Source organism: Aethalodelphis obliquidens, unplaced genomic scaffold (assembly GCF_003676395.1).
Source record: "Aethalodelphis obliquidens isolate GAN/ISIS:26980383/991018 unplaced genomic scaffold, ASM367639v1 scaffold7, whole genome shotgun sequence".
NCBI lineage: Eukaryota > Metazoa > Chordata > Mammalia > Artiodactyla > Delphinidae > Aethalodelphis > Aethalodelphis obliquidens.
Window position 1 is genome coordinate 22,966,845 of NW_020837951.1, and position 15,428 is coordinate 22,982,272.

Genomic DNA, 15,428 nt, shown 5'->3' on the forward strand with positions numbered 1-15,428 from the left:
GAAGTGCTGCTCTAGACCTAAATCAGAATGACCTCTCGCTTTGCATCTCATCTTAAATTATGCAACCACGTTATTCAAACATTTGCCATTGAGTCCTGACACTGTTATCAGCCTACACGATAAGACCTTCTTCCAATACTCTAAAGAATCCTTTGATCTCACCCTGAAATTAAAGTCTGAACATACATACTTTCTTCCTTATCTGCTCAGCCCTGGTCAGAGGGTCCTCACTCAAGAGTCTGAGTGAAATCCTGGTCCTCCTTCACCAAGACCCACAAAGTAGTGAGTTGCTGTGCTGGGCAAACACTGCCCCCAAGAAATATTCAAAACCAGCCCCAAACCACATGTGATCGTACCTGCAGCTTATAAATCCTGCATCAATTCCCCAAGTTTTCAAACATAAATGGTATGCTCAGACCCTATTCATTACTTACACTCCAGACCAGTGAGTCTCAAAGCAAGGTCCTTTGGACCAGAAGCAGCATCTCCAGGAAACTAGTTAGAAAATTCTTGGGCTGCACCCCAGCCCTTCTGAATCAGAAACTCGGTATGGGTCCAATTCTGTGTTTAACAAGCCCTCCAAGTGATGCAGGGGTCCTCTCAAATGTTTGACAACAGCTCTCCTCAGAGGCAAATCACTGTTACTAGCCGAAGACCACAGCAGAGGCCGAGGCCGAGGTTGTCTAAATGAGAGGGCAGAGAAAAACCAAAGAAGGGGAAGAAAGATTTGTGATTGTACGTCTCTAGGGGACCAACAGATCCACTTCATTTGTTGCAAGCCCACCACACCTGTGGACTTGGAGCAAGTCATCTGGGTAAGTCTACCATCAAGATGAACTGACAGTGAGATTACTGTATCTTGGTGGAATTTAAAAAAAAAAGTCTTTATCAGGCAAATGTTCTGAGAGAAGGCATCTGAACGCTTGGGTAACGCTTAGAAATTGCTGGTGTGGTACCTCTAGGTATTTCCTGAGGCCCCATTCTTTGCCTCAATGTCATCTTGTACATTTCAAACCTTTTGAATTCTTCCTTTTAATTCCCCATTTGTTTTCTGTCCCCCTAGCAGCCCAGTTCTGAATTTTGTGTGGGTTGGGTGCAGGGAGGGATACAGTCACCACCCTCTTGTGACCCAAGGAGCCCATGATTAAAAGGAGCAACATTCCAAAGGAACCTCATTATTAGTCTCTTTGCCACCAATAAAACCAGGGGAGTTGATGTGGAATCTAAAAAAAAAGAAAGAATGCTACAAATGAATTCATATACAAAACAGAAACAGACCCACAGACATAGAAAACATGGCTATGGTTACCAAAGGGGAAAGGGGGGAGGGATAAATTAGGAGTTTGGGATTAATATATACACATGACTACATAAAAAATAAACAACCTACTATATAGCACAGGGAATGCTACTCAATATTTTGTAATAACCTATGAGGGAAAAGAATCTGAAAAAAATAGAAATTATGTATAACTGAATCACTCTGCTGTATACCTGAAACTAACACAACACTGTAAATCAACTATACTTCAATTTAAAAAAAAAAAGGAAAAAAACCACAGGGGAGTTGAACTAGGGGGTAGTGGCCACAGGCCCCCTCCAACGCCCCACTGATACTCGACATCGCAGAGCAAAAGGCCTGCATACCTGTCCTCTGCTCAGAGGTTAAGGCCTCACATTGGTGGGTTTTCGGGGAGAGCCTCCTCAGTAAGAACCACCCCTAAATTCTTTCTACTCTGACCGTATCAGACTCTGCGTACCGCTCTCTTGCGTTTCCAAAGCCTGAGTGCCCACCAAATCTCGGTCCTTTGTATCCTGACTCACCTAGCGCTGCCTGATGTCCCCCAGGTGTTAGCAGTGACTGATGGAAAGAGGACCAGGACGCTGAAGCCACAGCCAATCACAGCTCTACTGCTCCTGGTTCCTGGGGGGCACCCCTGGGACAGCAAGATTTCTTCCTGATTAGCTGGTGAGCTGGTGGCCGAATGTTGGACTGAATGACTCCTCTCACTCCTTTCATCCTGAGGCTGTGTGGCCTCCTTGACTCCTTTCCCTGGACTCCGTTTCTGGTTCCTCGATTCCCTCATCCCTTTGTTTTTCGCTACAGCTTTCATTGTGGTGTGATTTACATACCAGAAAATGTACTCATTTCCAAGTGTACAATTCAGTGATTTTCAGTAAATGTAAAGCTGTGCAACTGTCATCATAATTCAACTTTAGCACATTTTCATCACCCCATTTGCAGTCGCTTCTGGTTCCTTTTTGGCAACAGGGATGCCTCGGTCATCTTCTCCCACCATCTCCTGGGAGAACTGATCCCAAAGGAAAGAGCCCAGAGGGAGTTCGTTCAAATAAAGACACTTCTTTGCTGCTGCCACCAAAACCCAGCTCTCCCCCAAGATCTGAGCCCCTGTCACGACCTCAGCCTCGGTCCATGAGAGCCCCTCGTCCTGGAGAGCATAGTGGGAGGAGGTCACCCAGACCCACACACATCATCAGATCTACTGGACCTTGTATGTGAAGTTGCCGATGTGCATTTTTACAGGAAGAGTGGGTAAGAGTAACAGTTGAATCAGAGTGCCCAGGTTCAACTTCAAGCGCTACTGTTTACCAGCCCCATGGCAACCGTTCCCTGACATGTCAAATGGAAATCAACATAGTACACCCCAGGGAATTCCCCAGCAGTCCAGCGGTTAGGACTCAGCGCTCTCACTGCCAGGGGCCCGGGTTCCATCCCTGGTTGCTGGACTAAGGTCCCGCAAGCCACGTGGTGCAGACAAAAATATCCCAACCCCCCCCAAAAACCAGAAGAGTACATCCCATGGAGTCGTAAGAAATAGATTACATTTGTGGAAATCACGGCAAGTGCCTGTCACATTCTCAGTGCTTCATAAGTGTTACCCGTTATTGTTAGAGTTTGATCCAGTTTTCAAAGGGGCCTGTCACCCAACCTAACCTCTTCCCATCAAAATTCAGAACTCTCACCAGAGAGAGACTGCAAGATGATGCCACACGGAAGAACAGGAGAATACAGTTGGGAAGCCTGGGAGGTTTGGGGCGAGGGAAGATTGGAAGAAGTCCTGTAAGTGGGGAGAGACAGAGAAAGAGGCAGCTGGAAAGGAGACCCTAGGAAGAGAGATGGGCCAGCGGGTGGTAAGGAAGGGCAGGAGACTGAAGGTCTGGGTGCAAGTTAGCTCCGGGATGGAGCGGCTGGAGACTGTGGGGTTGGGGGGAGGAAGCTTTCTGATTCACCTGTGGTCTCAGATGCTCTGTGAAGTCCGAAATTCTCTATTCCTCAGAGGAGAGCCAAATACAGGTGCTGGGAATGGAATGAATAATAAAAATTAGAGCCTAAGAGCCACGTGCAAAGCTTGACCTTTACTGTTTGTCCTACCGTTTGCCCCACCATCTCTTTGACCTTGGAGTCTACCTACCTCAAGAGGCATGTGTATCATTTCTGTGGGTCCTGTCGGAGTTTCCAGGTCTAGCCACGGCAGCTGGAGACAACATGGCCAAAGGAGGCACTGGGAACAGCCTGTCAAAGGTCTGCCCCGCCAGCTAGTACTGCTTTCTTGGTTCCAAATATGCAAGGAGCAGATGTGGCCCCATGGAATTAGAGGCGAGAGCGCTGGCATGCTACCCTCGGGCTGCTCGGTCCTCCAACCTCCCCCGACAGTCAAACAAGTGGCCCTCGTTTATAAAAGCACAACACACACTGGATTTTAATGAGAAAATAATTGTATACTTGCATTGAATGCCTCACAATCACTATAAAACCGAAGCAGGATAGTAACATTGAAGTGGTTAACATACACAGGAGAGCCAGATACAGAGAGTATCATTTTCAAACACAGTATTGCTGCTTTGTGCCCCCTCCTCCAAAAAAGAAAAAAAAAAAGTCATTTGGGTAAAGAGGAACACAAAATCAAAATTGGCAGCTCACTCACTGAATGCTTAAAATTCAGGAAATTGGTTCTGTTACTACAACTGGATATAGTCACCATCTCTAAACACTTAGGCTATGTTTTTCAATACATAGTTTAATTACATCCATTCTTTAGTTGGAAAAAATGTTTAATTATTTGTCTTCTGAGACGAGTCAACACTGTCTTAGTGTTCCTTGTTATGCCTTGTGTGTGTGTGTGTGTTGTATATATATGTGGGCACTGATCTATATACTGCTTATATGTCACTGTCTAGGGCGGGCAGCATGCATGGGTGTAAAGAGGCAAGGAAACTGCATGTGTCATGCACGTAGGACACAGCCCAGCCTCCTGCCACTGACAGACCCTGTTTCCATAATTTCTGGATGAGAAAGCCAAGGAATGTCAGTCATCAGTTCCAGAGGAAAGTGAACATCTATCAACACTGCGGAATGGAATACTTTCAGGAAAGCTTTTAACATCTACAGAATCTAAACAACTGTTCGAGCTGAGATTAACAAGCTTGTGTGCTACCTGGGGGCAGGGATGAGCATCGGAGGCCAGGTTTTGGACAAGCCTCTTCTTCTCGACGGATTAGGCACGGATGACGTTCCGCCAGGGGTCCGCTGCATCTTCACAAAGTTAAAGGGGTTCATTTGGGATCCCAGAGCCTAGCACAGCGCTATGTACAAAGCCATGGCCCAATGTTTCTTAAATGAGTAAAAAACTCAAGAGCACAGAGAAAATCTGGCTCTGCTAAGGGAACTTTAATTTACATTTTAACAGGATGATACGTGAGTGGAACAAGGAAATGGACAGCAGTCATCAGAAGGCAGCAGAAGGGAACAAGCAAAGGATGGAGATGTAGGGGCCACAGTTAAACGGTTTTGTGACTGTGAGAGAGTCACGGAAACGCTGCATTTGTTGCCTATCCAAAGTGCGAACCAAAGGATCCCGGCTCTGTAACTCTACATAATAAGTGTGTCTGGGTCAATCAACTGCAGTCAAAGGCCAACTCATCTGCCTCTAAAGCGATTCCAGGAATTGTGTGGTCTCCTAAGCTTTCTTTTCAGCTGCCCATTCTCTTCTCAAATGTAGTTTTAAGGTGGGTACACAGTTTTCTTCAAAACAGAACCAAAAACTTCAGGGAAGTCCTGAGCACTGTTTCCTCTTGCAAAAGATGGGGAGTTCATCTGTATCAAGTCTATGGTCCCTACCAGATCCAGAGTTAGTCCAGAAATCATGAAGCATGTTTCACTTTTTGTGCAACCCACAGAACCATTCTGTTCTCCAGGCATCCTAGCAGCTCCTGCATCCCTGGGCCACACGATGCTGCTGCCCCAACTGTTTTCATTCCCGTGCCTGTCTTGGGAACGCTGGAAATCCTCAGACAAAGCATCCTTCTCTCCCGGGTGCCCCCATTTCACCTGTCAGGACTCCTCAGCTCATTTTCCTGGGAATGTCTGTCTCCATGCCAGCCTCTCCCACCTGAAAATAAATCCCTAACGGCAGGGATCTTATCTGTTTCCTATCCCCAGCGTCTAGCACGTTTTGTTGACTATTCGTTCAGAATGTTCAGGAGCATGAACCATATAAAGATGACGCCAATTATCCATCTGTAGAATTTGGCTTCAAATTGCAAGTTCCCTTGGCAGTTCCAAAGGATCCTTGTAAGTTATCAGAGTTCCGTTTTTTACTGTGTGTCCACCACTCGCTTATGAATAAACTTTCCCCTAACGTTGACACTAGTCTAATAAAAGAAGATAACGTTTATGAATCTACGTACAAATTTGGTGGGACTGCTACTTGTCAGGACAACACATTAGTGCTTATGACATAAAGACATAAAAACAAAAATGCATTTTAGTGAGGTCTGACTTACTTATTGCTTTTTTAAAAACCACAGTTTTAAAACAAAGGGGACGGAAAAAAAGAAGGCTGGTCAGTTTTTTTCTCACGGCCAGGACTGAAAAATTTCTCATCCAGAAATTGAGGGCATTCAATGATTGAACACCCTTATCATATTGCTTTAAATGACAGAAAGAGTAAAGCTGGTGTCCTTTAGCGTATACTAAGCATGGATACAAAGCATGAGAATAAATATGGTACTTTCCTAAATGTCAAATTACAAAACTGCTCAAAACTTTGCCATTGTGACCCATGCAAATACCATGTTAGGTCAACTTAATATTACAAATACTGCATCAGCTCGGAGCCTCTATATCCTTTTCATAAAAAAGAAATTCTCACTCACTCCTGACGCTGGCAAACAGCTTTGGAGGAAATAAGTGAACACCCTTGTCCCATGATCATCCTGGAATTTTAATCCTCACACACACACACATACACCCTTACTCATGAGCACACATGCGCTTTGCATGCATACACAAAGGCATGTGTACACACACACACACACTCACACTCACACACGCACGCACGCACGCACACCACCTTTAGGATTTGTAGCTGAACCTAAGCCTGCACTTAAGTTTCTATTCTATATTTTTCTCTGTATCATCCTGAAAAATACTGGTTGCTCAGAAAAAATAATCTCTCTAACTTCCTTACCTGCCCACTCTTTCCCCCTCCCTTCTTCTCTGTCTACCTTTCGTGAGCTTTCTTTACTGTCTCTTTCTGATTGATCCAACGTATCATTCTTCCTACTCCCCTGAAGGTCCACTTTACATATAAAATATAGTTATAAACACCTCTTTATTTCTCATCGTCTACCTCTCTAAGGCAGAGTTCGCCCTTTTTTCAATTATTACCACTCTAAAAATACCCCTCCCCTCTTGAACCAAGCTGTTCAATGTGTATAGGTTTTATACATGGATATATTCCCCCATCCCATCATAAAAATAGTTGTTGCCCACTAAATATAGTTTTCATATAAAGAAACAGAATTGTGAAAACGTGTTCTCATAAACTGCAGCTCAGTCAATATCATAAGCAGACAAGATCCTAAAGCTAAAATAATCCATTTGGTTTGGCTTTCTCCCCCCCTTCCTAAACCTCCTAATGCAGAACAGGTTGTGTTTGCAACATGAAGAAATCTTGTCTTCAAAATTTGGATTGCGATCCTCAATTGCTCCCAATTCAAAACAATTAAACGGAATAGACATGGAACCATAGTTGCCTCTTCTGGGCAAATAGAGAGAGAAGCATTATTTTATAGCTGCTGGAGTAAATGGGGTTAGTCCAACACCTCTGATGCTATGATGGGTGGAAACCGGTGCAGGCACAGGGAAATATCCTCTGCTGGGTGGATGGCATCAGCTCTGTGGCTTCTCCAAATGGCCACATTACCAATGTTTTCCTCATCACCCAGAGAGGCTAGTCTTGGTTCTGCCTGTAGCAACCATGTCAATTTGCTTGTAACTTCTTTGTCCTTTTGGATCAACTGTGGTCCAAACCCAGGGGAGTCTTTGAGTTACAAAAAAAAAATCCTTTCTCTTCTGACTCCCGGGAGTTCGTGTTTGATGGGTGGACTTCTTTTTTCACTTGATTTTTCATCATTGTACATTGCAACTTCTTCTGGTCTGCATAAGGATTGCCGAGTTTGTTTGCACTTTAATAAATATTCTATTAAAATGCTTTGATGTGTTGATTTCTTGGTTTCTTGGGAACCCAAGCACCAAAGAAGCTTCCTGGGTGGAAGGATGTTGACTATTCATTGTCCTCTTCCTCTTGGTTGGCATAGATCCCCGCCTCCCAGCGCAAGGCCAATGCGCTCTTTCTTCGATTAACCCGTGTGGCCTCAAGGACCTGAAGAGAGAGGGAAAAAAATTACGCAGAGTTCATGATTGTTCATTATGAACACAAACCAACTTCTCTGTTTCCTTCCTCCTTTCCCTCTCTCAACAGCATCTAATGAGGGGGAAAGTGGTAAAGCGTCTGGTACAGCTGGGAGGTAGGAGAGACGTGAAAGTAAAGGTGGCGGGGTGGGAGGTTCTGGGTAGCATTCACCTCAGAGCCAAAGTTCACTTTTGACCCATCATTTTCAGTATAGAGAGACTGAATTTTCCTGAAATGTTCTGCAAGTTTCGTTGAACTAGACCTGACTCTGCATCAAGTTTTTAGATAACAAAGTGGATTGCTACATGCTATAGATCAGTGCAGTCTGGTGGCAGTGATCTGTATCTGCGCTATCCAATATGGCAGCCGTGAGCCACACGTGACTACTGAGCATTTGAAATATGGCTAGTGTGGCTGAGAAACTAAATATCTGATTTTAACTAATTTTCATTTCAATAGCCTCATGGAAATAGTGACTACCATACTGGACAGCACAGCTATGGACAGTCTTGGTCTCTTCATAAACAAGCAGACGGGAAAGTAATTCCAAACAACTGAACCAGTGTGAATTCATTCCACCAAGCTTTGTGGACCTACATAAGCTGTGATCATATTTATACCACAAAAATCTACTTTGGTATAATTATGCTTGAAAGAGGAATTAAGTGAAAAGAAAAAGAGCTTCTCAGGCCACTAAAACATGGAATCTGAGCATTTTGATGTAACTTCAGGGCCACAGGTGCTGGTAAAGGAAGTGAAAGGTGACAACATCAAGGACAAATAGGCTCACCACCATCGGGGTGAGGCCACCCTCCCTCCGGCTCCCCAGAAGAGTCTGTGGACCCCAGGGGGGATCCTTCGCCAGTCTGCTCCAGCTTGAGTTTGGTCCAGATGACATCCAGATGAATGACATTTAGGTTGCCAACGCAGGAGAAATGGCTCAATTTCATGACACTGCACCGAAAGCAAGCCCCTGCATGCCAACCAGTTAAATGACTGTGGCATTAGCTTAGGATGTGCAGTTTCTGAATTTAAAGTCTAGCAGAGCCAACACTAGTTGGTTATCCAACCAATAGGCGATGAAGTCTTTGCTTATTCTGAGAACAATCATTCTGGCAAGGGACAGAGATGCTGGCAACTCCAGAGAAGCAAGGAGAGGCAGGTTTACCGGCAGTGATGGGAGCCCAGACGTAAGCAAATTCTGGTCAGATTAAAGGTCTGGGCAGGGAGCGGGCATCTCAACTTGCTTCTCTACACCTCTGACAAATGCATGGACTTCCCAGAGCAGCAGTGTCTTTCCTCCAGGAAGGCTTCCCCAGTCCTCCTAGCAGGGACGGCTTTGACCGGATGTATAGGACACAACTCAATCATGTCTCCTGAAGGAATGTTCACCAGGAAGCACGTAAGCCATGCCCTGAAGTGTTGGTGTGTAAACATATCATGGTCACCTAGTCAACATCTAAGAATAACAAATCAGTAGGAGGAAAGCATGTTTCCAAGTCTGGTAGAGTTAAACAGTAGAATCTTCTGGTCAAGCCCTGGTAACATGGTACTGGAAGGCAGTGAGGAACTGGAATTGCAAGTCCTGAGCTTTGTTTCCAGCTCTGTGCCTGTCGTTCATGGCATCTTGAGTCTCAACTTCCTTTATCTGTAAAATGGACACAACACCTGCCCTATCTCACAGGCTCTCTCAGGAAGCAATGCAGCCTCTGAAGTCCAGGCAGGTCTAAGTTTAAATCCTAGTAACTATGTGACCCTGGGAAAGTTTACTACCCTGTGCCTCAGTTTCCTTATATGTAAAAAGAGAATAATAAAAACCATAGTACCGAGGTGGTCTGAGGAATAAATGAGGCAAATAAATGAGGCAAAGAATTTACCAAAGTTTCCAGGGCATAGCAAATTCTTAAACAATAACTACGTATTTCTCTCATCATGTGAAAGGGCTTTATAAGCAATCACGTGGTATTCAAACATAAGACGTTTCGACAAGGAGCTCTACATTGTGTAAAACAGTCATATGCTTGCCTTGCAGACTGTACATACAAACTGAAAGGTTTACATAAGAGCCAAAAATAAATCTAAGGTTCTGAAAAAAATAGTCCCCGTCAATTTCAGATGTCCCTTGTCTTGTATTTGGGCCCTATTTTAATTCTCAATCATCTTGAAATTTTTAATTTACTCTGTTCTTTGGGAACTCATTTCAATCCATCTATCCATCCATCTTACAGCTATTTATTGGGTTCCTACCAAGTGTCGGGCACAGGGCTTCATGTGCAGGATAGAACAGTCTCTTCCCTCCTCCAACAGGCCTTTTGAAGATTCAAAAAGCCAAGCCCTGGGCTTCCCTGGTGGCGCAGTGGTTGAGAGTCCGCCTGCAGATGCAGGGGACACGGGTTCGTGCCCCGGTCCGGGAAGATCCCACATGCCGCGGAGCGGCTGGGCCCGTGAGCCATGGCTGCTGAGCCTGGGCATCCGGAGCCTGTGCTCCGCAACGGGAGAGGCCGCAGCAGTGAGAGGCCTGCGTACCGCAAAAAAAAAAAAGCCAAGCCCTTGGGGAAGGTATGTGAATGAGCATTTATTCCACAATTCAGAGTACTGTGTGTGTGAGTGAGTGTGTGTGTGTGTGTGTGTGAATAAAGCTCTAGCAAATCTAGAACTTTTCTTCTAGATTTCTACATATTAACTTTATTTCCTAAAGTCCATTCCTCTCCTTTCAGGGTTAAAAAAAGCACTTGCCTCTGGGGCTCTGGTAAACACTTACATCACAGGTACCATGAACCAGCTACGGGTTTTAATCCTCGCCTCTGTTCTATGGGATTCACACTATGAATTTCACATATGAAGAAGCTGAAGCACAGAGAGGTTTAAAATAATCTAACGTCAGTTAGTAGGAGGAAGAGCTAACATGTGAGCCCAGAGCTCTGGGTGCAGAGTCGATGCTCCGGGCCGGCATGTTCCACGGCTGCTCAGTGGCGGGGGGGCGTATGGAGGAAGAAGCATCAGAAAGGGCAATAAATACACTCCACAGGAATGGAGAGAGAAAAACATAAAAAATAATAATAATACAAAGACCTGATTTAAGGTTTTATCGTTTTCACAAATTAAATCAGATTTAGGTCTGCTGGGAGAAAAAGAAAATCAATTCTCTCTGAACAATCCTCTAGTATTAATTTTTCTCTCCAGTGCTTAGGGAATTCAAGTGAATCACTTCAGTTTGAGCAGCAATCAACCTAGATAATTTTATTCTGGGATATAAAACAAGAGACAGATACGTTAAATAACATTTATATTAATATTTTATCCCTCAGATCTTCCACTGAAGGCAGACAGGGCCCAGTCTTATCTTCCTTGGATGTATTTGACCAGATTTTCATCAATCTTACGTTGACTCCAAGGGGATGTGGGCTCCTAGGGTCTAATTCTTAAACCAGCATTTCCTCCCTGAGACCCACAATTAGACACTGAAGAAGGTCCATGTAATGATATTTTCAATATTCACTTTACAGTTTGTGAAAAGAACCTACTGATAAGAATCAGCTCACGTCTACAGTTAACCATAATTATTTTGCTAAATATGGAGATGTGAAATATACATTGTGCTATAGGTTAGCACAGCCAGTTTGAAGAGTAGTTTGCAATAGGTAGTGAATGGGAGGATGGGTAAGCCCTATAACCAGTACTTTTACCCCTAGATATGTTTAGAGACTTTCTTCCATAGGTCGCACAAAGAGCTGTGTAAAATAACATTCATTGACTCATTGTTTGTAATGGCAAAGAAAAGGTACAACCTACATTTCCATCACTAGAAGAATGAATAAACAGATATGTATTCATTCAATGGAATACTATATACGGCAATTATAATGAGTGAACTAGAGCCATAAGTATCAACATGGACACATCTAAAAATGATGCAGACAGGATAAAGAGTACAGGATACTACAATATGATCTATTTATAGAAAGTTCGAAAACATGCAAAACCATTAGATATAATTTATGTACATAGACATACGTAGTACAAGGATAAAAACATGCATGGAAACAATCAACACCAAACTCCAGAAAAATTCCCTCTCAAGAGGGAAAGAAATGGGAGCTGGGAGAGGTAACAAGAGGGCTTGAATGGTATTTGCAATATTAATTTCTTTTTAAAATATTAAGCAAATATTATGAAATGATAAGAATGCACAAAGCTGGCTGGGGGCTTTATTATTTTACTTTGCCATATCCTTGACACATTGGCATGCCAGCTCCATGGCATCAGGGACATCGTTCAGGTGACTGCTGTCTTCTCAGAACCCAGAAAGTGCCTGATGTGTAGTAGGATCTCAATAAATTGTCAACCAGGTTAATGAATAAATGATTCTCTACAATTCTGTATATTTACAATAATTCTTTTAAAATAAAAATACAATGCTCTAGAAATAAAAAATATAAAAGCCAGTATGCTTTCTCATAGCATATAAATAAGTCAATATATATGTGGAAAAAATAAAAATATTGTGCTTTTTCATAGCACAGGTTTGTGAAATCTGTGTAAAGGGAAGTTGTAGGGGAAAGGAGGCAGCTTGGGGGAAATTCAATGCTTAAAAAAGCTTCCAAACCAAAAGTACAGGTTTAAAGATGGAGGCGGGGGGGGGGGGGGGGGGGGGCAGGGTGGACTGCGTTGGTTCGCGGTAGGAATAAGTTATCCTAAAGTGATGGCATGGAGCTCTCTGGGTTTGTGTTAAGGTAAACAAAGGACTGATCCCAACCGACAGCCCAGTCCTCTTGAGCTGCACGGTTTTCTAACCAGACCAGAGTAGGTTTGCTGTCAGCGCCTGAAGAAACAAACAAACAAAAATCCAAACAGCCCATTGGTCGTACCCTCTAATGCAAACGTCTTCCAGATCCATGAGCAAGACAGAATCTTCTCCAACCCAGAGCACAGCACAGCAAAGCACAGCCGCGTGTACCACTGTTGCATGGACACTAACATTTCAAGGCAATCACCCCATTCAGAAAAGGCAGGGAGAAAACCCCATGAAGAAATGGCAAACCACGACAGCATGCACCTGCGTCAGGCATGCAAGAAGACCAAGACAAACAAGTGGAAAAGTACCTCGGAAGTCACCTTGCAAGACAGTAACTTAGAGGTGTACTGGCAGAGAGGGAAAAACCAGGGTTAGTACATGGCAGAGACACACTCACAAAACGCCCCCCAGCTGGGAACTGGCACCACGCCGGTGAGGGGGGAGGGGACACAAGAGGGGAGGTAACATCAGGAGACCAGGACACACCCACACCAAGACTTGCTTCATCTGATATTCGTTTATTTAAAAGTCTGTATCTTTTGCAGCAAGTAGATACCCTATTATTCCTCCATAAAAATATCAGATAAGCCATACTTCGTTAATTCAAGATTTGTCGCTTCCATCTTCTGTGCTTTGAATTAACAAGATTCTTTCCCCCCTGGGTTGTATGCAACCAGCTGCCCACCAGCAAGATCCTTAAGGGCATTTTGGATTTGTTAGAATCTACTGCCATCTGTGGACAAACAGCCCTTCCCCTACCTGTAGGCGTCTCTGAACCCCAAAGTAGTCTTGTAGTCTGTTGTCCCGTGAAAAGAAGACCCTAACCACAGACAGGGACGGTCTGAATGCGAGGTTTGCAGAGGCAGATTCTCTGGAGCTGCTCTAAGGATGGCACTGCCAAGGGAGACCAAGTAGCCTCCCTCATCACGACCTCGCGGGTCCTAAATAAGTTCCTGAAAGTGGAGTGATTAAGTAGGAACTAAAATGATCCTTTAGTTCCTATAAAGGAAACTAAAAGTCACTACAAGAAAAGCTCAGAGAAAAAATGTCCCGGCTGTGGGTAATGAGTTAGAAGGACTGACTCTGGACAGCCTCCTCCAGAATAGTGGTCATGACCTTGCATTTACCCTCACGACCTTAGAGGCACTGATTGGTTTCTGGCATGGTGACCATGCCAAAGAGCCCATTGGACTGGATAGGAGGGATCGTATGTCTGTGATCACTGACTGCTTCTTAGGTACTGCACTTAAAAATCACAGCTCTGGGGCTTCCCTGGTGGCGCAGTGGTTGAGAGTCCGCCTGCCGATGCAGGGGACATGGGTTCGTGCCCCGGTCCGGGAAGATCCCACATGCTGCGGAGCGGCTGGGCCCGTGAGCCGTGGCCGCTGAGCCTGCGCGTCCGGAGCCTGTGCTCCGCAACGGGAGAGGCCACAACAGTGAGAGGCCCGCGTACCGCAAAAAAAAAAAAAAAAAAATCACAGCTCTGTAATGATCAGACTGATGACCGGGGGCTGATCAATGTGGAGTGCTCGTCTCCTTTGCGCCTTCCCAGGGCATGTGTGAGAACCCGAGAGAGCTGGGGGCACAAAACATCACTGATGTTGCTGAGCTTCCCATACAGCCTGCGGTGGCGGGGGTGGGCACTGGAGCCAGACGGCCTTCCTCCATCCACCCAGTGAGAGTTTGGCTAGAACTCCCAAAGGGTGTCCTGGTCTAGAAGGAAGTGTGTGCCAGGAATTCTTGGAAAAGCAGTGACTGCCAGCCCCCAGCTTGGACTTAACCCAGGAATCAAAGAGGTCTTCTTTTATTCCAAGACAGGCAGGGAAGGCTGAAAGCCCTCTCAGTAACTATTCTGGGGGCAAAAGAGGAAGAAAGAGAACACAGGAAAAACCCACCTAGATTGTGTGCTAGGAGGAAGGATGGGGCTCAATGTCCAGGAGGCTGTAATCTGGACTCAGCCCAGCACCCCCTCAACTGAGAAAGGGAAAGCAAATCTACCAAACAAGTTCAAGAGCACCCCTGACTCAAGAACTCATTGTCTTCTGAGGCTCAGGTCAGACTGCGGGGGAAAACTGGCCAGAAAAACAGTGTTGCCTCAGTATCCTTCCTTTGCAAGGTACCAAGAAACCCTACAGGAAACTATGATTCATCAGGCCATTATAAGTTGCATGACTGACCAGAGATGGCATCAGGCCCAGATAAGGGGACATTTCCACTTAAGATAACGTTTCCAGATAAAAGAAACCTCCACTGAGAGCAGGACGGTTGCATCTGGGTGGGCAGCGTGTGTGTTGCACAAAAACACCAGGCTGGGGGGATGGATGGGGTTGAAGCTCAGACCCCCGACTCCCCTCACCACCCGTGTAGCTGGTGCAGGACTGCATCCACACAGAGTTTTGAAAAAGGGTGCCTCTTGCTAATTCTCACAAAGGCCCTGTATAGGCTGGGAAACAGCCCAGGGTAAGGCGTGTCGGCGGAGGTTAGCAATCCTCCTACCCCCAGGTTAGCCAAGGGGTCCCTTAAGAGGTGGAGCCTGGCTCAGCCTTGAGCATGGAGACACTCATCAGGGACCACCCCATGCAGAACAAGGAAGCCAGCCCCGGCGGATGAAGACTGTCGCTACTCAAGGGTTATCTCAAGGCCTGAGCTGGGAACGAGGATGGCCGTTTGGGGGCAACCTTTTCAGAAAAGCGGCTTTTTCTGGTTCCTTGTCATTGACTTTGTCACCAACTGCAAAAGGAAGCGAAACATCCACAGGTGACTTCATACGACAGGTGACTTCATACGACTACTATAGTGACTCCTGGGCAGACATTCCCAGAGAGAGATTCATGATTTAATGTTCCATCTTCCATCATTCTCTGAGCCCTCACTGGGCTTCCAGCAGGAGAGAGGCCGGCTAAGAACATGAAAAA

At 45.2% G+C, this 15,428-nt stretch overlaps 1 protein-coding gene across 20 annotated transcripts in view; it reads right to left on the minus strand.

The window, feature by feature from the left end:
• Positions 1–3,720: 3,720 nt before the first annotated feature.
• PALM2AKAP2 (PALM2 and AKAP2 fusion) overlaps positions 3,721–15,428 on the minus strand; it is a 607,743-nt gene continuing 596,035 nt past the window's right edge. For all 20 annotated transcript variants that reach the window (XM_027105241.1, XM_027105248.1, XM_027105256.1 and 17 more), the window contains one exon: positions 3,721–7,688. In XM_027105241.1, coding sequence (XP_026961042.1) covers positions 7,590–7,688 — 99 coding nt within the window. In that variant the 3' untranslated portion in view covers positions 3,721–7,589. The remainder of the gene's footprint in view (positions 7,689–15,428) is intronic.